This window comes from Zalophus californianus, chromosome X (genome assembly GCF_009762305.2).
Source record: "Zalophus californianus isolate mZalCal1 chromosome X, mZalCal1.pri.v2, whole genome shotgun sequence".
NCBI classification, from domain to species: domain Eukaryota; kingdom Metazoa; phylum Chordata; class Mammalia; order Carnivora; family Otariidae; genus Zalophus; species Zalophus californianus.
Genome location: NC_045612.1, coordinates 26,633,207 through 26,660,727, shown reverse-complemented (window position 1 = coordinate 26,660,727; position 27,521 = coordinate 26,633,207). Strand labels below are relative to the sequence as shown.

General features: G+C 43.9%; 1 protein-coding gene across 3 annotated transcripts in view; it reads right to left on the bottom strand.

The window, feature by feature from the left end:
• TENM1 (teneurin transmembrane protein 1) overlaps window positions 1–27,521 on the bottom strand; it is a 771,573-nt gene that overhangs the window by 23,313 nt on the left and 720,739 nt on the right. For all 3 annotated transcript variants that reach the window (XM_027608817.2, XM_027608819.2, XM_027608818.2), the window contains 4 exons: window positions 20,793–21,159; window positions 18,387–18,897; window positions 7,011–7,183; window positions 5,593–5,828 (listed from right to left, as the gene is read on the bottom strand). In XM_027608817.2, the coding sequence (XP_027464618.1) occupies window positions 5,593–5,828; window positions 7,011–7,183; window positions 18,387–18,897; window positions 20,793–21,159 (1,287 nt within the window). The remainder of the gene's footprint in view (window positions 1–5,592; window positions 5,829–7,010; window positions 7,184–18,386; window positions 18,898–20,792; window positions 21,160–27,521) is intronic.

Here is a 27,521-nt window from a genome sequence, read left to right as displayed (position 1 = left end):
AAGTGACATGGGCCAAATAATCACATCACAGTTTGGGAGATGCACTGTATTTAATTTCCATGAATTTATGAGAATGGATAGAAAAGTCACAGCCGATTTTAAATTAGTACATGCTACTCTACACTCACTGGTTTTAAGGTAATTAGTACTTAATTAGAAATCAATCAGTACAATGCTACAGATTTTAATCTTTGTTGATAATTGTTAGGCTGACGATCAAAACCATACTTAGGCTTGCTTTTATTTCACAGATTTGCCTATAAATGAACAGGGCATGTGTTAGCATCAGCTGCTACTACCCCATCTGGAATTTCCTTTTACCTTTTTTTTCTTTTTTTACTCCCAAGACACTCTCCTTACCTTGCCAGCCCACAAAATCTTAGTGCCAGTAGGGATCTTGGGACATGGGCTATTGAGTTGACCTGCCTGGGTTCAAATCCTGCTATCACCACATACTAGCTGTGTGTGACCTCACTGTGCCTCTTCCTTCCTTCTTTCCTTCCTTCCTTTTAGAGAGAGAGGGGGTTGCAGAGGGAGAGAGAGAGAGAATCTTAAGTAGGCTCCACACCTAGGGCCAAGTCCAGTGCAGGGATTGACATGGGGCTTGACCTCACCACCCTGAGATCAAGACCTGAGCTGAAACCAAGAGTCGGATGCTTAACTAACTGAGCCACCCAGGTGCCCTGTCTCTGTGCCCGTTTCTTAATCTGTACAATGAAAATGATAATAATAGTACCCACCTGATAAAGTGTTATGAGTACTAAATGAGTTAATATATGGCATTACACATAGTAAGACCTCTGAATGTTAGCTGCTTAATTACGATCAGTTGTGAAAATGCTACTAATGATAGAGATTGCACAGCCCATATCCCTCATTTCATAGATGGGAAAAGTGGTGCCAAATTATGGGCATACCAGTTCTTCCTCAAAATCTTGTTCATTCTGCTCACCTGACTTCTGCCATATCATTTAACTCAGATGCTTTTTGCATTATATTGATTTACTCTTGTTTAAATACTTTCCTGTTGGTGAATTCATTTGCGAAACCATACAATAGACACTTGAGGTTTTTTGTACCAAATCATTAATGTTTATATGCATGTGGAATAGTATGTGAAATAATACTTTCTTCCTAGTTATCTTAGCGGGGCTGAGACAAGATTAACAAATAAACGAGTTTCTATGATTTGAAGGCCCCAAGAATGCCCTGACCCCCAAAAATCAACTCTGCCCAGTTGCCTGAAATCTCCTGTCTCCTGGTGACTCCTTAGGGGTAGACACACTGTTACTTGGGACTGAGAACCATAGATATATTTTTAGAATAGATTCATCTATCTGCAAGCAGCCTCCTTATCTAAATTTTCACAAAATAAATCCCTCCAGCAAACCTGGGGAGAAGGAAGTTAAAATAGCATGAAGCAAATGTGAACTCCAACTCTGAGCAGCCTGCAGCTGTGTGCCCTGTCAGCAAAGGCATTTTCTGAGAACGGAGGGAGATGCTGGAACCCTGTTGGCTGCCTCCCAAATTCCCCATCATTTGTCAGCCTGGGACCCTGTGTTGCATCTGGGCTTGTTTGCCCTTTCAGAGCGCCGATCACGTATGAACATGTTGCACTGAAAAACCAATCTACCCCGTTCTCAGTTATCTTTGAGTGGCGAGGGGACAAAAATCAATGGTGAGGGTTTTAGATTAGTCTTTGCTTCATTTTGCTTGTAACCACATAATCATCTTACTTGATTTTATTACTTTGGTTTGAAGTGCTAAGCTTCCTGGACTCTTTTTTTTTCTTTTCATAAAGGAGGCTGCAGGGCAGGGGTTTTGCTGTAACCTCACATCACAGTCTGTGAAATCTTGTGAAGAGCTCTGGGATCCAGCACTGGGCTGCGTCTCCTAGAACGGCGTTATTATCCGTGGAGGTGGCGAGGTGCAAGCCAGGTGAAGTTCCTAAACTGGTTTGCTGTGGGTGAATGTCCAATTCATTTACAATGGCTTCCATTGTGATCTAATCTCTAATTTCTCCATTGTAAAGGGAAATGTATTTATGGGGACAGGCTGATGCAGCAGATCAGATACACGGACTGGTTGTAAAAGTACTTTGCAAGGAAGATGATTCAAACACACCTCAGGTTGGGGGGAAATGGATTTTTAAAATAGAGGAAATCTCAGGATGTTAGTGTGATTTGTTTCACTTAATGGAGCTGGTGCAGGATGGCCCAGAGGTAACAAATCCCTTGCTTGCCCAGGCTGAGCAGGATATCACGTTTTTCAGCAGTCTGCCTTGTTCACCTTGAAGGGGACCCTGACTTTGTATGCAAAAAACCCACCAGTCACTGAAGAAGAGCAACGCTTGTTGCTTTATCTCCAAGAGAAGTCTATCCTTTTCTGTGTTCTCTTTGAGCTAGAAGGTCTAGGGTGGATGTGATCAGTAGCTTTTTGGAATGCCCATCATGTTACCCAATGGGCCTATAAATGAACCTGTCATTTTTGTGCCTGAACAATTAGTGTTTTATGACCTGCTGTCCAAGCACACTTAAAAATGACAATCACACCTTTGTTTGGTTTTTCAAAGAGGAGTCCTATTTCCTACTGTACAGCCGGGGTTTCTATGTTCTGTGACTATCTGGACCTGGGATTCTGTCTCAAGAGCTCTGGTACACCCACTTGTACTTGCTCTGGAATGGCTGCCCCACCAGGAGAAATAAATGATTCAGTCCAAGGCCTTGAGGTACTTGAGGACACCCGAGAGGCTTATTCTTTACATGAATGCTTACAAATGGATCACTGTCTATCTGGCCCAGAAAGAGAGAACGTTACATCTTGTGCTATCTGCTTGCCCCTTGAAAAGCTACCAGAAATGAAGGGGCACCATCTCTGAAATAATAAACTCAGCAGGGAAAGAGAATTTTGCCTTGTCAAAACTGGATTCACACCTACGTTAGGGGAGCATATTCCTTCCATTAAATTGGATTTGCTTAATCTGGGGGAACTGAGGCAGCAGTGTAAACAAAAATGCATGAGGATGGGGAGAGAAGGTAAGAATCAGCCAGTTAAACAGCTTCCCTTCTCTGGCCTCTTCCACACTTTCCCTGCCTGGAGGCCAGCCAGTTGTCCTGTACCACCCACATGTGCCAGTACATTAGAGTCGATTATTTGTCTCTTTTTGTCAGCATTGAAATGAGGAGTCAGGCCCTGCCAAGGTGGCTCCACTGAGTGGGGCAATGATTTATAGATTAATTATTTTAAGGAACAAGGCAGCACAGCATGATGTAGTGGAAAGAGTGCTGCGCTAGGCGAAGACCTGCATTTTAGTGCTGGCTCTGATCCTTAATAGCTGTTTGACTTTGGGCAAATCACTTAACCTCTCTGGGCCTTAGTCTCCTTATCTGTAAATTGGGAATAACAACAGTTGATGGTTGTGGTGATCAAATAAAATCCTGGCTATGAAAGCATTTTGTTAACTCTAAGGCACTAAACATGTAGAGGATTGCTGTTAGGTTTCTAGGGACATGCATGGTAACACCACTCAGCTGAGAAGGGGCTCCATTCTGTCGCAGGACCTCAGGAAGTGCCCTGGAAGTCACATAGAAGAGAAAGTCCTGAATTTGTTACCCTTATAAGCAGTTCCACAGATCTGCTCAACTATACCACAGGAAGGGAAATGGGTCAATTATAAATAGAATCAACTAAATAACACTTCACTCCTTACACTAAAGAGCCCCCAAATGTTTTATGACCTTTAGCTTTTCAACATTAAGAACACTTTGGGATATGAGGTGTAAACTAGAGTTTAGAATTTCTCCATTATCTGTGCACATGGAGGGGAGAAAATGGTGGGTTATCTTAGAAAGTGGAAAACCCCAAAGTCACATAGCACAGGATGGGTTATCCTAAAGAATGGGAAAACCCAAAGGCACATAGTGTATGATATGGTTCATAATGTTTTATTGAGGCTATAAACTGGAGGAGGCACTAAGAGATCATTTATTTGATACAATTATTCTATGATGAATCCATGAGGTTGATAAGCCATGTGTAGATGGTTCTTACTTTGCTCTAGAATGACATTTTCATTTCACAGGTGAAGAAAATAAAGGCATTTGTTTTCTTTCTTTCTTTTTTTAATTAAGTAGGCTCCATACCCAGAATGGAGCCCAGTGAGGGGCTTGAACTCACAACCCTGAGATCGAAATCTGAGCCAAGATCAAGAGTCAGACGCTTAACTGACTGAGCCACCCAGGTGCCCCAATAAAGCCATTTCTTAAGCCAGGTCGACTAACTTCCCCATCTAGAGCTCTACCCAGGAGATACCATTTCTAGAATTCGGACAGAAACCTTCACTGCTTCCCACAGAGAGAGGTGTGTGTGTGATTATGTGCACTGGTTTTACTTCTCAATTCAGTAGCACATCAGTGGTAAATATTCTGATAGAGACTGGCGATAGAATCAAAACATGCAAATTGACTTGTGCATGTAGACAACTTTAGTGGCATTACAAAGACCACCGAAGTCTGTTTCTATGGGTCACCAATACAAGTGATTGAAAAAGAGTACTGTCGTGCATTATTTTGTCCATATCATGCCTTTGGACTGGTTGGACTGTTTCTTGCTGGAACTGGGTGGTTGTCTGGCGTTGTATTTCCACAGCCTAAAGGTTACCACATTTTCACTGTGAGCGAATTTGTACTGTTAGTGAAGAAAATGCAAGCATTCCAGGTATCCCAGCGTGACACAGGTGCTTGAAGCAGGCCTGGCCTCAATTGTGAGTGATTGTTTCCCTCGGGCTGGCAGTTGCTCTGGGGGTGATACTGAATGTTACTATATTTGGAAAGTTGGTCACATCATCCGAACATTGGTTAATGCTTAAGAAGGAACAGGTAGACACAGTGCTGTGGTGGTTGTAGGCTTTGTGTGCTGCAGAAAGGCAGGTTTGACAGGGATCTCTGGCTAGCTGCAGTGAATTGTGCTTGGTAAGGACTTAGAAACCACCCCCCCCCCCGCCCCCTGCCCCGGACAAACCTTTAATTTCCTCCAGGCAGCTCTTCTCTGAGCACCACTAGTCCAATCTCAGTACTGGTCCTTTACCCCTTTGGCCCTTAGTAATGTATTCACGGCAATGATATTATTCACTGATTTTTTCCTTTTAACTTGGCTTTGTCCGAAAGTTGCCTTATGTCTCGCATCCTTGTGTGTGTGCCTGCCTGTTCTTTCCACACGAAGTATAAACTATCCCCAAAGCAGGGAGCTGGGTCAAGGTAGTGAACCTGATAACCATCTCCCAGGTATGCTGTGAGGGATTCTGGAGGGCCTCCTGACTAAACACATTTCTCCACCCAGACTTTCTGGGTGCCTGAAATTGCTACTATTAGAGCACTTTAGCTGGCTAATGACAAAGAAAGCTCCTATTAGAATGTTCATTTAAGGATACTGAACCATTATCAGCCATTAGCACCCTCTCTTGAATTAGTACATCATATAAGCTAGTCAGTCACCTAGAAAAGCTTTGTTGCAATGGGACTTCAGATTAGGGCAGCTCTGCGGTTTTCGAACATAAAACAGAAGTTCTATATCTTGCATCTGGTCAAGCCTTACCCTCAGTCTCCTTTCAAAAGCTGAAATGTTGCCTTTGTTTTGCTCCTTGCGCTGCCGCCACTCGATGAGGTTTGCATTGTGCTCTCCGGGCAGGGAGATGTTGCATTTGCCCAGGGTGGGGTTGACTGCCCCGGCCAAGATGTGGGGCTCTGAGCTGAGGCTGATCTCCATCCCGCTGGCAAAGGTCACGCGGAGGGAGCCGTCCGGACTCACCCGATAGGTACTCTGGGTATTTTCTGTAGGCAGAAGAGCAAAGGAGGGAGGGGGAAGAAAGGGAAGTGCAGGAAGCAGAGGAGAGACAAGTTTAGATTCGGCGGGAGGCAAGTGTGGGGAAGGATGAGCAGGTGGGTCGCTGTGGACCTAACTGCCTTCTGGGCTAGCCGGCCACGCTCACAGGCACATACGCTCTCTGTCCATTTGGGTCTTGTTACTCTCATAGCTGGGCTATCTTGTTCCTTGGATAAAAGATTCCTGTCTAATACTGCAGGCTGTTTTTGGCTTGTCTTTTTCATTTTTAAAGAACTCCCTCACAAAATGCTTCTCTGACTTGGTGGGTTGGCCTCCTCGGTTTGCTATGCTGGGAGATAGGAGAAGAGGATGCAGGTCACCTCGGCATCCTGACTGCCTGGGGACGCGGGCACGGCTGCCGCACCCTGCAAAATGGTTACACTGACAAAGGGTGCTACCGATCCTGTTAGAGTGAACCTGAACTCTGGGCAGTTCTGTGTCTGGCCCTACAACCCAACAAGAGAATCAGTCCTTAATGACTGGGCAGAGAGAAAATTTCTCTGTGTCCGTGTCCCTCTAGCTTCGGAGACATTCTTTCCAAATGCAACCGTTCTCCCTCCCTTGGTCCCTCCCTTCCTTCCTTTGTTTTCTTCTCTCTCTCTCTCTCTCTCCCTCCCTCCTTCCTTCCTTCCTTCTTTCCCTTCTCCCCCCTTCCTTCCTTTTTCTTCCATTCTTACTTTTCTCTCTGACTAGAATGAGATTTTAATTCTCTCGTTTCACTTATATTCTTCCTTGGTGTGTATCCCAAGTCATCCTTTTTATTCACCCACGTCAGCATTGATTTAGATTGCTAATCTCAGATGGGGCACAGACTTCATTTCTTTCATATAACCCAATCAGGGCTTAAAAGAGCTTTACAAAAGGTGGGTGCTGGGAAATGACTTGAAGGGAGAGCAGATTTGGCAGGGATTGAACCTCACAGCTCCCACAGAGATGTGGCCCAATGTTGGTATGTGAACTTTGTGGATGGGGTGATTTTATTTGGGTTTCAGCCTCCATAGCTGGAAAATAAGGAGAAGAAGCCATCTTCTCAGCCAGAAGTGAATTCTATTTGTTAACGGTGTGCAGAGGTTTGATGGTAGGTTAAGAAAGGTGCCTTTATAGTCAGGTGAAGTGGGAAGTATCCTTACCTTGTTTTAAAATATATATGGTACTAGTTGCTGTCAAGTTGGTTGACATGAGGACATTTTCACGGTTGGAAGTATCTAGTTCCACTTTTGTCAGCTTCTCCAGGTCACTGTGGAAACTGCTGACCTCTCCAGTGGGAAACGTTGCATTGGTCAGATGTCCCTCGGGGTCATACCTGAGGAATGCAACCAATCCCAACTTTGAAGCCTCTTGGCAGTGATAACAGGCCTTTGCAAATAAAAATCACTTGGCAGCTAATACAGTTTAACTTTGAGTGATAACAAGTATTATTAACCTTGTTCAATAAGAAGAAAAAGGTCAGAGGGATGATTAATCAAACGAAGGTATTTCTTGCAGCTTCTGAATTCCTGATGACTTCCTTGAGCTGTGCTGTTTTACAGAAAAAATATATCTAGTAATGAATCACCAGGGTGGAAAACTGATTTATGAATCATGTCCTGCTGTGTGTAATGTTGCAGGGAGGCCTCCGTTTGCAATTTGGGTCGATCCCACTGGATGTGGATAACAAAAGCCAGCAGAGGGTGCTGTTGGCAAAGGAAAAGGAGGCACAATCGGCCCCCGCCGTCCGGAAGGGCAATAAACTGATTTTGCACTGTGATAGGAAAATTATATTTGCTGCTGTTTAAGTTGCCAAATTTGAGATGAATGAATCATTCTTCCAACAAAATGAACAAGCAGAGAGGATAATGGAAACATGTTCATTAAAACATTCTGGAGCCCCCTGATCTCAGTGTCAGTTAATTTTTTTAAAAAAATCTTTTTAGAGTATAACACATAATGCACTGTAATTTGCCTATATGAGTAAGAGACAAAAAAATAATTACCTGGGATAATAGGCAATAACCTATATCTGGAAATATAGTCTAGTGAGTTTACTTTAAAAAAAAAAATCAGAATGATTGGCAATCTCACTGTCCTCCAAATGGAAACTGCTTCCCTGAAGGCTTTTGATGTGGAGCTGTTCTTTTATTGCCAATAGAACCATGAAAAATAAACACTTCATTAAAAGTAAAGACATGCACTTGGAAAACCCATTACTGTTTTCTTTTCAAGTTGCAAATTACAAAATATTTAAGCACTTTTATTTGCTTTTAAAATGTTAAACAATTATATTCTTTTTACCCGAAGTGAGCAGAATAGAGCCTGGACACAATGGCGAAGTCTGGCTCTACTATTTTCTCCCCCGACAATTACGCAAAATGGCATAGTGATTTAGTGTTAGTTCACTAGGTTTTAAAGAACTCAGCCTGGATAGCTGCTCAAATTTTAAAACCTAGACCAGCCTTTGGTAGGCTTGGGAAAAGGGGCTGGACCTTATTTCGTCAGACAGAACTGAACTTGGGGCTATACACAATGCCACCTCAAGTTCGGTGCAATGTGTATATGAGCGTGTGCACGCACGCACACGTGCTATCAGTTTAAACAGTCACGTATGCAAATGGAAACAATCAAATAGGTCAGTTGATATCACAAGCCCAATTGTTTAATTGGAGGCATCCTTGGTTTAAGTGGATGTTCGTCAAAATGGTTGCTGGTGTGTTGCTACTACGCAGCCCAGGCCTCATTATCACGAAAAGGCTGAAGGGTGCTGTTTGCGCTTGGGGTTAATGGTGGAATCCTGGCCCCTGCTCAACCCCTTTGCCCATGGCCTGCTCTGGGGCTCTCGCTGCAAAAGGTTGGCAGGCCCAGCACAGCCTTGACCTTGTCTGCCCGGTCTTACTTCCAGGAGAGGAAAACAATGTCTACCTTTAATTTTCCCAAGTGTTTCCAGGCAGCAGATAGAAGGAAGCTGCCTTCCTCATGGGGGAGAATGGGGTCCCAACAGCCTAGATTCTGTAGACAGTTCCTCTCTGTTTCACATCCATCGACAGCAAATCAGCCTCACTGGATTACCTTTCCTGGTTTCTAAGTGGGTTCCTTAAAACTTGGCAAGGTCACTCATCGTCATTCCTCAGGAAATCTGACCTAAGATTCTAGGCATGCAAGTTCCCAATGGGCTTTCCAGCTTGGGGGCCGTTGCTTTCTTTCTCAGTCACAGGGCCTCTTGTTTTAAAGCAAGATTTCATCTAAAGGTGAAGGCAGTGGTTCTGGCCACTGCTCAGGGCAAGATCACAAGATCGGATGCCGTTTGAGGCATCCATGAGCAGAGGTACAAGGGCCAAAAATTCCAATGAAACTTAGCAGTGGCCTGTGGATAAATCTGCTTTCCTAAACCCCCCTCCTCCAAACACCTTTTAAGCTCAGTCGCTGGTGCTGTTTGCGATTATACGTCTCAAAGCTGATTCCCAAGGGCACAGCCATGTTCCTACATATTCTGTTCCCATCCCCACTTCCCAAATTGACAGGGGTACATTTGGGGAGGAAAGATTAATAGTCCTGGATAAGATTGTAATTACCTGGATAGATCTAGCTGGGAGGTAGCTGCCTGATCCTTTTCTGATGAGGGAGGCAATGGTGTTGGGGATCAGGTAGAATTTTCCAGAGCCCTGCCCAGTTGCTGGGTAGCTGAAAAGTTATACTGCCTGATTTCCTTTCTGTGGCTGGACATGCATCCTTTTTGAAAGTGTGTATTTGACTTTAACTCTATCCTAAACAAAGCACCCTACCTGGAGGGCATAATGCTAAGTGAAATATGTCAGACGATGACAAATAGTGTATGATCTCACTTGTAGGATCTAAAACAAACAAAAAACCCCCACACATACCAAACTCAGAAAAGATCAGATTTGTGGTTACCAGAGGTGGGGTGTGGGGTGGGTGGGGGAGTTGAAGGAAGGTAGTTAAAAGGCACAAAAGTTTTCATCAGAAGGAATAAGCCATTTTTCTCTCTCTATTTTTGTATCTATGAGATGACGGAGTTAACTTAGATTGTTTTGGTCATTTCTCAGTCTTATTATATAAGTCAAGTAATTAAGCTGTACACCTTAAACTTCTACAGTGCTATGTGTCAATTATATCTCAATAGAAGCAAAGGGAAAAGAAAAACAAAAAAATATCCCCAAAGCACTTTACCCAACACACTCACAGACCACAGTTCTGCCAGTCAGCCATAGCAATCACGTTTGGTGGTATCTTCAGTGTGGTGTCTCTGTCCTTTGTATGGCCCTAGGTCTAAACATATAGGCCCACCTCTCTTTTGTGGGATCATTTCCAAAGGAAGAAGCGACAGGCCAAAGTACTCATTAGTGGATAATTCCCACAACTTTGGAAAGACTGCTCAAAAGTGGCTAAGAAATAAAGGGAGCCTTTGATTTCCTATGGCTTGCTTGAGTTTTTTCTCTCCATCACAGGGGAATGCATGTTTCCAGACTGAATGTCAAAGATACAAGTTTAATCAAAACCTCTTATGCTGTGTTTTCCTTTGGTGCCTGCATCCTTTGGTGCAGAGTACAAGCCAATATGCTGCAACTGATCCCCTCAGGCCACAACAAGGTGGCAAGCCCCTCCTTCCTGGGGCCGGGGGTAGCACTTGTTTAACCAGGTCTGCAAATTCTGGCAGGTGAATTGTGTGATCGGGTGATGACTGTTGTCTTAATAGTCATTAGAAGCGGGTCTGGTTAGAGGAGATTTGCCATCAGATTGTCCCTTCCTGTCCTGATTTTACAGAATTCCACTATGAGGGTCTCACAGGACACCAATCAGTGAAATATTGAGTATAACTATTGTTTTGCTCAGCACCTCAAAACGCTATGTACGTGTGTGTGTGTGTGTGTGTCTGTGTGCGTGCGTGTGCATGCAGACATGCCCCATTGGAACAAGGAAAACATTTATAAAGGAAGTTCAGAATTCATTCTTGTCCTTGAGGAGCATATAGTTTAGTTGGGGTAGGGTCATATTTATACATTATTAAAAATATATGTGGGCTGATATTTTCTCATAAGGGATAGTCTGCCCTTTTCCCTTGAGGATAATTTAAGCTAGGGCTAAACCATGCAGACTAAAAACAAGAAGTTCACCCCCTTTCCTTTTAAGAAAATATTAATGATTATAGAAGGAAAACTCATTACTTATTTTTTAAAGGGAAACAGACCCCCTTTACCCTCTCATGCCAGAAACCTGACCAACCTAATAAGCATTCTGTAGGAAATACTGGATTCCCCTTCCTCACCAATAACTTCATTTGGCTTCCTTTGATTTGGCTCCATGTCCATAATGCCCTTCTATCTCTACTTGTCCTTTATTCAATAAGTATGAGTCTTGTGCTAGGTACCGGAGATACAGTGCCGAATGAAATGCAAAGTCTGGTGGGGCAGATAAGACATTCACACAAGTCATTCTAATGCCAGAATATTGCCACATGCTTCCGTAAACAAGCTGTCAAAGCTCAGAGCGGGCAGAAGTCATTTCCAGCTGGGCTGAGCAGAAAATAAGGAGGAGAAGGAGGTGGTATTTGAATTCTGGAAGGTAGGTAGAGTTCAATCCCTGGATAGGTAGAGATGGGGGTAGAGAGGAGATGATGGCATGAAGAAAAGTATACAGGTGGATGGGATGTCCATGAGAAGAACTGGGTTGCTGGGGCACAAGGTTCCTCTAGGACGGTAGTGGGTGATAAGATTGAGAGGCATGTTGCAAGCAGAGCATAGGGGACCTGGGGTACCGGGCTCTGGAGGAAAGCAGAGAGGCAGTGGAGAATGGAGAGCCACAGAAGACTTTGCAAGGAGAGAACAGTACGATGAGAGCAGTACCTTGGGGGCAGCAAATCTTGGAAGGGGATATGTGGAGCAGGGGGACCTGTAGGAAGGCTGCAGCCTTCATTTGTGTAAGAAGATGGGGGCTTCTTGCCTTTATTCAATGTACTGTGATTGCCTATCTTTGGGACTAGTCTTCCTTACTAGGTTGTAAACTCTTATCCATAGAGGGAGGGCGCCCATGTCTCATTCATGCCTGTATTCTCGGTGTCTGGCACAGAGTAGATTCTCACTACGCCTACTTGTTGCGTGAGTGAAATAAGATGATACCAGTGGAAATGGAAGAGATGGGTGGATCCAAGAGCCAGTGTACTGAGAGAAAAGACAGAGCCAGCGATGGTGGTGTTGGGAGGCCAGGTTCAGCTCCCGTACATGTCCTGTGCTCTGCAGCTAAGCTTCCCTACCAGCCCCTGGAAGCTTTTTCTGCCAGTAGCCTCTGTTCCTTCTGTTCACTTCCTGTCTCTATTGCAGTTGTCCCCAGCATGACCCATGACCTTCTGTCTGCTCATTCTTGATCCTTATCAAGGGCATAAAGCACACACATGGAGAGGTGATGGAGTAGAGGTGTCGAGAGTGTTGACAATTCTCTGTTCTTGCTTAACTGAAATCCTTTGCCTGCCTGGAGGTAGGGGGCTGGACCACATGGTGCCTTAGTTCCCTCTCTACTCTGAGATCCTAGAAAACTCTGGAAATATTTTGATGTGTTTGGACAGATTATATAACCAGTTCTTACATGGGAACCATGTCCTATGCCCAGGCAAATATCCCACCCAGAGACATGGCTTATTTACCTTGCCCCTCCCTCTACTTCTAATCTTAACAGGGAGGAGGGAGAATCCCCCATTACCCATCTTCCATAAAACTGAAAATTTATAAAATAGCCTAGAGGGCACTCAGTGCTATTATGAGGGTTTTCCAACTTGTCAGTGGATGGCTTTTTTGAGGGGGGCGGTGAGGTATGTGCTAACAAAGTCCAGAAAGAGAGAATACAGAAGACCAGGGATCAAGAAATCACATAAATGTGCAGTCTTCTTCCGGTGGACGGCTTCCACAAAGGGCAAGGGCCTGCGGAACCACCCGCTCAGCCTGGACCAGGAGCAGAGACACACTGACGCTTTGGCTTCAGCCTGGGACTTCTCCAGTTTAGTATAGCAGAAGCCTTTGCCAGGGCAATGCTTGGGAAACAAGCAAGGGCATCCTGGCTACTCTCGCAGCCTCCTGGGAAAAGAAGGCTTGCCTGCTGTGTGAGTTGCTGGGCCCTTCCCTTGGGCCCCCACTGCTGTAGGGTCATTGCAATTAGGAACCTGCCAGCCCCCTTGGGCCAAAACCCTTGGCTCATTTGGTTGGTATTCCTGCCTTGACAGTCACCTCTCTGTTAGCCATTTCTCTGTGGTCAGCTTTCCCCTGACATTCAGGACGCTCAGGGGCAGTCAAGCATCAAGTACTAATACTTGGGGTGTGCAATTTTGATCCTGGTCCAAGTCAAACGGAATTATGAAAATCAATGAACTATTTAAACAACATCACATTACACAATACAAGCCCACATACTACCACTGCACAAGAAGCATTTAAAAATCCCATTTGGATGATCCACTTTTCAGGGTCATCTGTGTCATTTCTCCTCTCCATCGCCACAGATAATCAAAAGATGAATGGATTACTGGCTTAGCTACCTGTACGTGGCCATCCTCCATCCTGCCAAATTTTGCTTCTGTTTCTCTGTCTCTCAACTCAGAACAGAATTTCTATTTCCACCTTGGCAAACAATTTGTCCCCTTTGGCCACAGAAGGCAGCCTCCTCACCTCAGAGAACTGCAGGGCTCTGACCCGGACCAGAGTAGTAGGTCCAGTTCTGTGTTCCCCAGCTTCAGAAGGACAAAGGAAAACTCGAAGGAGTGTTCAGAACTGGCTAACACATTGGGGGATAAAAGGGAAAGAAGTCCGATTTTGTACAAAGAGGACCGTAAGCAGGATTAATTACATTATATAGGTTGGGAAATTGCTCATTCTTTTCTGTGCAGGTAAGAAGGGACAGGGGCAGTGTCTCACTGGGGGCTGCTGCTCGGCACCAGAATGGAGTGCTTCAGGAGGAAGGGGGACTTTCCACAGATGATTTTTGGTCAGGAGGGTTTCAGCATTAATCCTGGCTGGAGCTAAGGAGGGAGAAGGAAGAAATGACTATTTAGCCTCCCTTTCTCTTCCTTTTCCTGCTACCGGAGGGGAAAATCTCGCTTTCCAGACTTCCCACGGTCACTCTTGCAATCCCACAACCTTCTCTTCTTTTCTGGAAGGCAGTTTTTAATAATTTTATTTTATTTTTCATCATAATAAGTGTAGTCTTTAATCTCCATCCACTATTTCACCCATCCCCCCACCCACCTCCCCTCTGGGAACCATCAGTCTGTTCTCTACAGTTAAGAGTTTATTTCTTGGCTTCTCTCTCTCTCTCTTTTTTTTTAAACCTTTGCCCATTTGTTTTGTTTCTTAAGTTCCACATATGAATGAGAGCCTGTGGTATTTGTCTTTCTCTAATTGACTTATTTTGCTTAGCGTTATACTCTCTAGCTCCATACATGTAGTTGCAAATGGCAAGATTTCATTCTTTTTGATGGGTAATAGTCCATTGTGTGTGTGTGTGTGTGTGTGTGTGTGTGTGTGTGTGTGCGCACGCGCGTGTGTGTATCTTCTTTATTCATCCATTGATGGATACTTGATACTTGGGCTGTTTCCATATAGCAGCTATTGTAAACAATGCTGCTATATCCCTCTGAATTATTGTTTTTGTATCCTTTGGGTAAATACTCAGTAGTGTGATTCCTGGATCATAGGGTAGTTCTATTTTTAAGTTTTGGAGGAACCTCCATACTGTTTTCCACAGTGGTTGCACTCTTAAGAATTCTTTACTCACTGTCTCTAATCTCTCTCCTCTCGGTCACTTTCTTTTATATTATTATTTCTTAAAGGTTTTTTTTTTAAAGATTTTATTTATTTATTTGACAGACTGAGAGAGAGAGCACAAGCAGGGGGAGCATCAGGCAGAAGGAGAAGTAGGTTCCCCACTGAGCAGAGAGCCTAATGTGGGGCTCAATCTCAGGACCCCGGGATCATGACCTGAGCCAAAGGCAGATGCTTAACCGACTGAGCCACCCAGGTGCCCTTTATTATTATTATTGAGATATAATTCATATACCATAAAAGTCACCATTTCAAAGTATACAATTCAGTGGCTTTCAGTGCATCACCATGAGTGCAGTCATTGCTATCACTTCTAGAACATTCCATCACCCCCAAAATAAACCCCACCCTCATTAACAGCCAATCTCTAGTCCCTCTCAGCCCCAGGCAACCACCCACCTACTCTCTGCCTTTATGAATTTGCCTTTTGTGGACATTTCATATAAATGGAACTATACAATATTTGTCCTTTGTGACTGGCTTCTTTTACTTAGCATAATGTATCTGGGGTTCATCCATGTTGTAGCATGTGTCAGAACTTCATTCCTTTTTATGGATGAATAATATTCCATGGTATGGCAGTACCCCATTTTGTTTGCCTATTCATGTCCTGATGGACGTTGGTTCTTCAAACTTCTTGGCCATTATGAGCAACACTGCTATGAACATGTGTATATCCATTCTCTTTGAAACCAGCTCTGCTCAGGCTTTTGTCCCCCATGGTGCCACAACATTCACTCTTCTTAAGGTAAACAATGATGTCCACGGTGCTAGACTGAATGGCCAATTCTCAGTCCTTGTCTTACTTCACTTACCAGGAATATCTGACACAGCTGATCACTCCTTCCTGTTTTACTTGGTTCCCAGGATATCCTACTCTCCTTCTTTTCTTCCTACTTCATTAGACTGTTCTTCTTGGTCTCTTGCTGGTTTTCACTTGGAAGTCTAACTAAACTGATTATATCCAGAACTGAACTCCCGATCTCCTACCCAGTGTAATGCACTCCTTGTGCAGTCTTCCTTGTGTTGATAAATAGAAAGTGTATCATCCAGTTGCTCAGGCGAAAACCTTTGGCATTGTCTCTAACCCTCTTTCTCTTCACTTCATATCCAAACTATCCGTAAGTCCTGATAGATCAACCGTCAAAATATACTTAGAATTTTACCACTTATCACTGCCCACACTCCCTGGTCTAAGTCACCATCTTCTGCCTGGAGTATTGCAAACCTCTCCCCTCTTCACCATTGGGCTCCCCTCTTTCCACCATAGTTGGATGTCTTCAATACAGGCTGATTTTTAAAAAAACGTAAGTCAGATTCTGTCATTCCTTTACTTAAAACTCTCCAGTGGTTCTACATCTTACTTCAGGGTAAAAGTCAAAGTCTTTACGGAGGACTACAAGGCCCTACGTGAAGTAGCCCTGGCCACTTCATTGATTTTATCTTCTCACTATTCTTACTCCATTCCAGCCACAGTGGCTGCCTTAGTATTCCTTGAACACGTCAGGTTGCCTCCTGCTGCAGGGCCTTTGCACTTGCTGTTCACTCTGCCTGGAATGTTCTCTCTCTTCCCTCCCCATAGATATCCATATGGCTTACTTCCTCACCTCCTACAGGTATTTACTCAAATGTCACCTTCTTAATAAGGCCTTCTCCGACCATGCACCCAAAAGAAAAACCCCTTTTGCCTCACACTCTTGATCTCCCTTACCCTGCTTTATTTTTCCACAGAACTTATCACCATCTGAAGTTCTGTACATTTTACTTGTCTCCCACCAGTATAATGTAAACTCTATGAAGGTAGAGATTTAAACAAAAATTTTTTTTTAAATTTTAAGTAGGCTCCACACCCAACGTGGGGCTTGAACTCATGACCCTGAATCAAGAGTGTCATGCTCTACTGACTGAGCCAGTCAGGTGCCCTGAAGGTAGGAATTTTTATCTGTTTTGTTCACAGCTGTACTCCCTGGCACAGAGTAGGTGCTCAGTAAATATATGTTGAAAAATAAATGAACTAGTTTTTGTTTTTTTCCCCTCTAGCTTTACTGAAGTATAGTTGACAAATAAATTGTATATATGTAAAGTATACAGTGTAATGAATTGATGACTAAAGGAATGAATGGTTGAACTGGCTATTTTGAAAACTAGTTAATACTTCTGCCATTTCTTGTGGCTTGACTGAAGCCAACCACTAGCTTTCAAAATAGTTGTCTAATTTCAGCTGTGGTGTGATCTTGCCTGAATTTTTGAAAAAGATTCATTAGAAAGTTTATCTTTCTTTAGGGTAGTATCTTTAAATATTGGGGGTTTGAGTCAGACTGTTGGGAGTTTGAAACCTGGACATCTGTGTGAATCAGGACAAGTTAACCATTCTGTGCCTCAGTTTCCTCATCCATAAAATGGCATACCAGGAGCATCTACCCCATGTTGTTATTTTGGGGATCTAATAAAATAATGTACGTAAATCATTTAGCCTACTACTTGGTACATAGTAAAGCTTCAGTGAACAGTGGCTTTTATTACTCTTATTAAGATGTAAGAGAAATTTTTCAAACAATAGAGTAAGACTTGCAACAGAAACAACTGAATACATATTTCTAAGTGCAACTAAAATAGATGTCCAGCTTTTTTGTATAAGTGGCATTTCTTTGGGAAATGATCCAAAATGTGAAGGCCAATTGTTTTGTCCCTTTCCTCAGGAGGCTTTCATGGGATTGGACATATCCTCTTCATATTCTCTGCATCCTTACAGAATAGTCACACTGGGAACCCCTCATACTTAACATTTCCTCTCGTCACACTTTTCAACTTTAATGCCATCTCAGACTCTGGGTTCAGATTCCATAGATTATCTTTACTCAGTACACTGGTTAAAAATTCAGCAATTCCCTTTCGTGGAAAAGATGCTTGCCAAGTGTTGGCAGGGTAGCTTTCTAAATGAGTTGACCTGCAAACAAGGTTGTCCATGCTTGGAAAGGCAAGGACAATGGTCTCTTTCCATGTCATGACACTTCCTAGTAGCTTGCTGTCAGACACACCCTGTGTTAATTCCCAGCTAAACAAAGTCATTACAGATCCAGTCTGTGAATGCCAGTCTGTGCCAGATTCTTTGACTTGTGCCGGGAAACTGAGGAAGCCCACGCCTGTACAGGAGCGTCTGGCTTCACATTTCACCAAAGCAGCCAATGGCATGCAGCCTCTCCTGTTCACACTCGCTTGCCAGGGCCCACTTTTTATATTCTAACTTCTATTACCTCCCACAGCAACTTATACTGAGTTGGGCTGGGCTGGGCACACATTTATTTATTCATTCATTAAACCCCACAGGGATCAATAAATACGAGTTAAACCACACTGCTTCCTTGTTGCTTTAGAACTATTTCTTAGTTATTTAAATGAAAATTTACCTTGTTTTCCAGCTATGCTGTAAATTTCTTGAGTACTTGGGCTTCTAGCTCATTCCTGTCTCCTGCCGTGCCACACCTGATTCTTCATTCAGTCTATGTTTTTATTATTATGCTCTGCAAAACTGCTTTGGAGAAATGGGTTTGAACCCTAGGAGTTAGGTAAAATTTTCTCCTTGACTTTTTATTTTTTTATTGTGGTTCTTAGGAGAAAATAGCATGCAACACCCAGCAATTACTAAGCCATTTTCCTACTATAATACAGTTTCAAATAAAAGCCTAACAAAGCCTATGTTGAGAAACTTACTCGTAAACAGTTGTCCATCCATTTTCATTACTTTTGGTAGCCAAAAGCCCCGTGTTTCCTGGATAGGTCATCAAGGCCAGATTATAGCCTTGGGCTGACACTCTTTTCAGGACTCCATTGCTGCTTATGGTCAGCCAGTACACCTGCCCGCCAGGCACCACAAGCCAAAGGGGCATCCCGCCTGCGTCACGGCGAATGTGCACAGAGTTGCCATTGCTGCTGGTAACTGCACCTAAGTCACCTTCGGCATTGTAGGTGAAATTATATACATAGTCCCGTGTTATCAAGTTCAAGGTGTGCAGGTGGGTTCCATTGACAGTGAACTGGTAGAGCTCCTGGTCAGCAGGTGAAGCAATCTCATAAATGTTCATGTCATTCAGGTGGGCTTGGTTCCTGCTAATGGTACGAATTCGAACATTCCCAAGGTCTGCGACATATAGGGTACCATCAGGTGACACTGCTAAGGAGGAAGGGGCTTTCATTTTTGCATCTTTGGCATAACCACCATCACCTGTGAGAGAAAGACCACGATTTTAATAATTGTCATCACAAGCATTTATAAGAACATAACCATATACAGAAATCACTGTGCATCAAGAATCATATTAGGAGCACCTGGCTGGCTTGGTCAGTGGAGCATGTGACTCTTGATCTTGGGCTGTGGGTTCGAGCCCCACGTTGGGTATAGAGATTACTTAAAAATAAAATCTTTAAAAGAAAAGAATCATTTGAAAGCAGTCAGTGAACCATTATTCTCTGCATGCCCCTCCCTTGACAAATTTGAAACTTATTCAGAATTCTTGAATCAGTAAGTAGTGAAGATGAACAGTGAGATGCAATTATCTCAGTTAACACCAGTTTTGTGAAATCATCAATCCTGCTGTTCAGTATCTATTGTATCACAAGATACAAAAACAGCAAATAATGGAAACCACACAAAATGTGGGCTGGAAATCCATGAGATTTATGTCTGTCAGTCCTTGTGGACCTACCTACCTACCTCAGGACTTTCCAATTCTACTGTGCCTAGAGGACCTCCCTTTGGCTAATTCCCATTGTCACATTGTCAAAGTACACTAAGTCTGTAAGTGCAACAATGATTCAGAACATCAAATTTGATAACTGGAATAAACATTAGATTTGCCTTGAATGAAAGACATAAATTAGCAAAATAAGTATAAAACTAATTGTCCAGGAAAACACTGGAAATATTGATCAAAAGTCGTATCGACCAAGTTGCTCATTCGTGATTCCTCTGGCCCAAGAAAAGGCAAGGTTAAGAGAATCATTTGGGCCCAGATGAGCAGTTTAATAGGACTGCAGGTAGCATGGAGGGATTTCCACATCCCAGCAATAAATGTATCTAGAGGAGTGTTTGCTATCTGGAGTATCTAATCCATGTTTTGGGGAAAAGACTCATATGTGTGTGTGTGTGTATATATATATGTATTTCAGTTAGAAATAAAGGGCACTATTGGCTAGGAAGAAAATTTTGGACATTTCCTAATATATATTTTTTAAAGATTTTATTTATTTATTTGACACAGATCGAGAGAGAGAGAGAGAGAGAACAAGCAGGGGGAGCGGCAAAGGAAGAGGGAGAAGCAGGCTTTCCACTGAGGAGCCCGACGCGGGGCTCGATCCTAGGACCCTGGGATCATGACCTGAGCCGAAGGCAGATGCTTAACCAACTGAGCCAACCAAGGCACCCGAAAATTTTGGTCATTTTTTAAACAGTCTAAGTAGTACGCTGATGTCCTGAGAACCCTCCACAGTGGGATTTTATTTTGCCCATGTATCTTCAAAGCAGTCTGCTCTAGTCTCTTTGGGTTTCAGATTTTTTTTTTTTAAAGTAGGATCCATGACCCTGAGATCAAGACCTGAGCTGAGATCAAGAGTTGGACGCTTAACAGACTGAGCCATCCAGGCACCCCTCTTTGGGTTTCAAATAGCAAGGCCTATTAATTTGGAAACCAGTCACTTAAGGGAAGTAATTTTTTCCTTAGCTAAATCAGCATATGCAGATTTTACTGTGTTTCCTTTTCTCCAAAGTACAAATAGTGTCATGATCTTACATTCATATAGAGATTTTAACTTAAGAGTATCAAACTTTTGTCATTGTAGCTTATCCTCAGTACAGCAAGGTGATATAACTGAGACAAGTGACATCTCTAACAGATGAGGTGAGTCATGAGGAGGTTTTGTGGCTTTCCCAGGGTCACTCGGTCAGTTGGTTGCAGAGCAATGACCAGATACTAGGCTATGTGGCCCCAACCCATCGCTTTCTCCACTCGCTCACACTAATGTTCAGAAATAACACTTTAGTTTTCCTTTTGGCCTTTCTGTTGTGTGTTTTTCTTTTGGAAACAGAGAGAGGGAGCTGGTGAATTGCTAAAAAGGTCATACCTGAAAAACAGTCACAGTTGGGATCAATTTTGCAGTCACAGTCAGTAGGGGCACCAGCTATGATGGAGATCTCTCCGTTGGTGGTGACTTGCTGAATGCGGTTTACTTTCCTCTCGTCTGTTTCAGCTATGAAGAGCAGCCCGCTGTGGGAGACGCTGATGGCCCTGGCTGACTCCAGAGTGGAGTGAATTGCCACCTTGCTGACCAAGAAATGATCGATGCCTGGCACCTGGCAGTGAATGGGGCGCCCTGCGATGATCCGCACACGCCTGTTCTCAGAAATTTGCAGCACGATGTTGTTATCCAAGACATACAATGAATTGTCCATGGGATTGACTGCAAGGTCTGTTGGCCACTCTAATCGCACCTGCAAAAAGAGCAGAACACACACCATTAGGTTACAATATCTTTCCAGGGGCAGTTTTACCTTGAAAGAAAAATCAGCTTATTGGTTCCCCCGTCTCAGGAATTTCAGCAACGTTGGTGTTGTCTGGCAAAGTTGGGGGAGGATGGTTGATCAAATGTTCTGTGAAACATATTTATCATTTATACCATTTCCAACATAATGAAAATTCATTTTCAATACTTCCAGAAGGATCCCCTAGAGCAGTGTTTTTCAGAGTGTGGTCTCCAGACCAGCAGCAACAACAACACCGGGGAACTTGTTAGAAATACAAATTCTCAGACCCCAACCTAGACCTACTGAATCAGAAACTCTGGGGGTGAGACCCAGTCATCTGTGTTTTAATAAGCCTTCCAGCATCTTCTGATGCACACTCAAGTTTGAGGATCAATGCTCTAGGGCTTCTGTGTCACTATGACATACAGATCTCTCTCACTGTCCTGTAGATACATGGAAGAGCAAAGTCATAGAGGCTTCCGGAAAACACAGTGCCAGAGAAACTCGATTTTACTGTAACAGCAACCTTTGGGGACAGGACCTTCCATTAGCACAGACCTAGCATCCACCTTGTGGAGCACTCAGGCACCGTTTATTAGCCGGTGATGTGGAATCCTAAGTTGCAATGCACGGCCACCTAGCTTGACCTGGCTCACTCCACATTTCCCTTTTCTCGCAAATGGGTTGATTTGTTCTTTCACTGAATATTTGCTGAGTACCTTCTTTGGGCTAAGCCTTGTGTTAGGCTTTGGGGATTCAAAAGAATGCTATGACACAGCCTCTGCCCTCAAATGACTCATGGTTTAGTGGAGTCCTTGGAAGGGCCATTAGGCAATTATTCTCCATGTTATGAGAAGGAAGCAGCAGAGAGAGTATAAGGGCACTTCACCCACATTAGGAATCACAAGGCAGGTTATTCTCAGAGATGGTACTACCTGAAATGACCAGTAGGAGAGAAATGGGGTGAAAATGGCAGAGGGTGAGGTGGGAGCAGCGTTGGAAGCAATCCCAGGGAGAGGGAACAGCATGGGTAAAGGTCCAGAGTTTAGAAATGGTGTGGATTATCCAGGTTACTACAAGCAATTCAGTAAGGCTAATATATGCTGAGTATATGGGAGTAGTAAGCAATAAGAATCAGGAAGTAGTCAGTGGCTAGGTATTATGGATTGAATTGTGTCCCCCCAAAATTCAGGCAACCCCCCAATGTGACTGTATTTGGCAACAGAGCCTTTAAAGAGGTAATTAAAATTAAAAGAAATCATGAGGGTGGGGATCTAATACAGCAGGACTGGTGTCCTTATAAGAAGAGGAAGAGACACCAAAGAGACGCCAGGAATGTGTATGCATAGAGAAAAAGCCCACGTGGGGACATGGTAAGAGGATGGCCATCTGCAAGCCAAGGAAAGAGACCTCAGGAGAAACCAAAGCTGCCAACACCTTGATCTTGAGCTTATGGCCTCCAGAACTGTGAGAAAATAAATTTCTCTTGTTAAAACCATCCAGTCTATGGTATTTTTTAAAAAAGATTTATTTATTTATTTTACAGGGAGACAGTGAGCAGGAGTGGGGGGGGCAGAGGGAGAGGGAGAGAGAATCTCAAGCAGACTCCACGCTGAGTGGGGAGCCCGATGCAGGATCCGATCCCATGACCTGAGCTGAAACCAAGAGTCATATGCACAATGGACTGTGCCACCCAGGTGCCCCTGTGGTATTTTGTTACAGAAGTCCGAGCCCACTAATACACCAGGTAATGGAGGGATGTGAATGTGCACCTTTATTCTGATGGCTGTGAGAAGCCACTGAAGAGCTTTAAGTAGGACTGTGACATATCTGGGTTCTAGAGGAATCACACTGCTGTTGAGATGATACTAGAAAAGGAGGTGGGGGAAAAAAAGAAAAGAAAAGAAAAGGAGGTGGGAGAAGAGGCAGGTCGCAGTTAGGAGACTCATGCAGTGGTCCAGGTGGGGGATGATAGTGCTTGAATTAGGATGGTAGCAGTGGGGATAGAGAGATGAAGGTGGATTTAAGACATGTTAAGGGAAGTTAGAAGCAAAAGGATTGGGGTGTGTGTGTTGTATCTTGGGCCAGATGCTGGGCTAGGCGCTTGGGACACACAGGCCAACGAAACACAGCTCCACTCTCATTCCTTCCTGGACACAGTGGTCAGCCCAGTACCTGCCTTGACATCTCTTCAACAGCCATTTTATCACTGGGCACTTCTCAGAGAACTGTGTTCCATGTACTCTGTGTCCCACCACTCACTTACTCTATACTTTATTGCTCTTCCCTTGGGTTGGACAAAGGTGGAGAAATCTGGCCCATTCCTGGCCAAAATAGAAACAGGAATGGGGCTACTCTTCTTGCCTTGAGTGAAAGGCCAAGGAAGCTTTTGTTTTTCTTACTGAATCTGAAAGACTGAAAACAAGATCTGGACTGCCACTGTGCTGGGAGGCCCACTCCATCCCCGGCTGGAAGAGGCCTTACACTCAGTCAGTAATGAAGTGGACAAAGGCCAGTGTGAGACAGGCCTTCCCTCTCATTTTGCCTCTTAATGGAGGGCAACTGGTGATGTTGTAAGGGGGACAAATGTGGTCTTTGGCCTTCCCCCTGTACCACTTGGGGCTCTCCGTCCCTCTTTCTGAGTGTCTCTTCCAGACACCCAGCAACCTCATTCCGCCCCCGTGTCTCTGCGTGCCCTCGACCTCCACAGAGACTGGCCTTCCCTGGTCAGCACCATATGCCTCTGGGCAGCTAGGAATCTGAATGCTAATGGAGTATAAAGCCGAGCTGTGTTATGCATGTTCTACAGAGCCTTTCAGACTGAGGCCATTGGATAAACATTAAACACCAGCTTTAACAGCTCCCAGAGCAGTTTGCTGTGATGTGTTCCTCAGCACGTCTGTCTGAGGCCTGTGCCTGTCAGCACCCTGCCACCGAGAGGGAGAGGGAGAGGGGGAGCGAGAGGGAGAGGCTGCTGCTGTGGAGGGCGCTGCCTCCTCCGCCATGTGCCCTTGCTCTGGACCTCCATATACACTATCGCTCCCATACAGCAGCTGTGTGTGCTGGTCCCGCGGAGCACGGTCCCCCAGGAAATAACCTGGGGCTGGCTGAGGAAGAGGAAATGAATTTATTTCAGTACAGCACTCCTATTTTGGTCAAGTCTGAAGTCAGTGACCCAGAAAAAACAAAGCTGGCAGAAATGACGTTCTAATTATCTCCAGTCTGAGAGCTGAGGCCAGGGCAGAGGCCGGGGACGGCACACACCTGGCAGGAGTCACAGAAGGACATGTTTTGGACTCTGTTCTCGGCTGTCAAGGCTGCCTCTAAGAGAAAGGCTGGTGGTTGGAAGATAAGCTGTTAAATTCTCCAACTCGCCCAACCCGATTTAAGTCAATACTATTGGTGTCATGTTTATTAGATTTAATATTGCCTCAAAAATACACCAGCTCTTGTGTCTGTTTGTTTTCTTTTCCATCAAATAAGTCACCCTCTGGCAGTTTCCTGTGACTAAAGTGGCCTTTGTGCTTCTGAAACACTTTCTATACTAGCTACACAGAATCCCTTTAATTCCCATTTGATTTGGCTGGGCAGCTTGTCTATGAAATCTGCTCGAATGAAAGATGTGTGGCTACTTAGTAATCCAAGGTCTGCCTTTTCGGAACCTGGACCTTTTCACCTCCCTTAGGTTGTCAGTTCCTTTTATATCCTTCTCATGCTAAATACTCCCATTTCCAGGTAATTTTTTCAAGGAACTGGTGCTTTATAGCCACACAATAGAAACACTGTATTTACTACCGAGGCATTTCCATAACACACAACATAACGTATGGAACGGAGTCCTTGAGCTGATTCAAAATTAGCATCTGTTAGCTGCAGAGACCCTAGAATTCTAAATTACCAAGGTAGGGCTAAGGTTAATCCCTGCGGGCTGCTGGCATTTGTCCACGTGGTTTCTGGGGACAAAGAAACATTTCCTTTGGAGGTGGGAGCAGAAAGAGAATGAACAGCGGGGAAGTTCTGGAATCTCTGCCTGGTGACCTGGCCTACAGGCAAACCATTTGGCCTAATTTGTGGTGGTTGCCCCACCTTGTAAAAATACATTAATTTGTTTGAAATGTCAAAATATATTTATGCTAAACTGGCATGAAAGGTCATTGGTGTAGCCGCCAGCTGGGGGAATGTGCCCATCTCCCAACAACATGCCCTGAGAAATAATCCTGAGCAGAAAGGAGCTCTTGGTCTGGATGTCAAGCCTTGACAGCACTATGTCGTCCTCTGCTATTTGAAAATGTGCCTTGAAGGACTTGACTCTCAGGTCAGCCAGTCCCGTGGCTGGTTTAAAGATCCAGCTACTTTTGACCAAAGCTAATAGTACATAAAGCAGCAGAGTCCTATAGGGGAAAATCCATGTGTAAATGCAGTATTTACAGATGAGCCCTCAGTTAGACTAAACTAGAAAATTCCTCAATCATCAGCTTAATCCCACACTGTGGACACAGACCATAATTTGTATACTTGGGCTCTTTCTAACTGTGTGAAGGCTGGTTCCTTCCTGTACTGTGTGTGTCACCATAGGCAGGTGAGGTACCCTCTATGAGTGTCTGGTTTCCTCATCTGCCACAAGGGAAAGAGGCTAGCAACAGTGTCTCTGTTAGAGTTACTGCGTGGATTAAATGAGATAGTGAGACTCGGTGCTCATCACAGCGCCTGGACAGAGGAAGGGATGGTAAACGGGATGAACATCCATAATGATTTCAAAGTCATGGACCTTCAGAGCTAGAAGAGATCTAGTCCATGTACCATTCAATGCAGTGCCCTTTTAGTTCTGTTTGCCAGACTTCAGTTGTCAACAGAATGTCTTTATAAATTTTGCCCTGCCCATCCACCACTTGCACTGTTATTGACTTAATATTTTTCTTCAAATTGACTTACTTTTAAAGTATAAATAGGTGCTTCCCCTTCCTTTGAGAGGATCCTAATCAAAAACACCTATAAAATTCCATCTGAACCTTTAATAAAAGTAACTACTGTTTATTGAGTGTTTCCTGTGTGTCAGGCTCTTTGCCTGGATTATTACTTTATATGCTTAGAGCAAACACTTGAGAAAGAAACAATTGATATCCCCATTTTTGGATATGTGCTCTTAGCCCCTATGCCATCTGATTCTGCAGCTAGAAGAGTGGATATATTTCTTCACGTTCTCCTCACCAGCTCTGGCTTCCCCTTTACCTCACTTGAATCCATCTAAGGGTTGTTCTCTTTGGCTGAGAAGATCAAAGCTTATTAGAAGTTGAGTGATTTGTCTTTGTCTCTGTCACTTGTCATCTTTTGGTTTAATGCACTGTGGTTGCCTACTCTGTGCCGCGCACTGTTATCAAGGGAAAGAAAACAGGTCCCTGCCCTTGATTAGCGCACAGTCAAGTGGGGGAAGGCAGATCCAGAAATCACTCATTTCAATATAATGTGGTCAAGTGCCATGACAGACGCATGCCCAGAGTGACATGGGGATGCAGGGGAGGGAGTTTGGGGCAATAACCCCTAGAAGAGAAATGTCAGCTTCATCTTGAAGGATGAAGCTAAGGTATCAAGGGAAGAGACGAAGCAAAGGGGGAGAAGTGATTTCAGCAGAGGGAAAAGAGTGAATGAAAACAGGAACATGAAACCCCATGGGAGTGGGGGAAATAACATGGGTCTGGGTTACTAGGGCATAAAGTCGAAGTAAGGTATATAGTGGTAATAAAGGGCGTTTACATGTTTTCCAGGGATGAGGCTTAAATTTCTCCACTGAGGCATGATTGTCATTTGGGGCCAGATCATTCTTGTTTGTGGGGGCTGTCCTGTGCATCGTGAGATGTTCAGCAATGTCTCTGGTTTTTGTTCACTAGATGTCAGTGGCACCTCCCCCTGAACTGTCACAACCAAGAATGTCTCCAGACAAGTCAAATGTTGGAGCAAATCAGTTAACCTGTCTGAGCCTCAGTTTCCTCATCTAGAAATTGGGTACAGTAATAATATTTTCTCTCAAACATTTAATTTAGGAATTGAAAAAATCTACATAAAGCACTTAGCATAGCACCTGGTACATAGAAAGAGCTCTATAGAGGCCAGCTATTTTTTTTTTTATCATAGAACATGCCTGAATTTCTTCTGGCCCCTGCCTGACTACTGCAATGTCCTCCTCTTTGGTTATCTCATGAACTTTGGAGTGCAATCATATAGTAGCCATGGTCTTTCAAAGATCCCCTGGCTTCTATGTCACCAGCCATTTTCCCCCTGTTCATTGATTTCATTTCTTAAGGATCCTTCTATGCTATGTGTCTTCTAAGAAA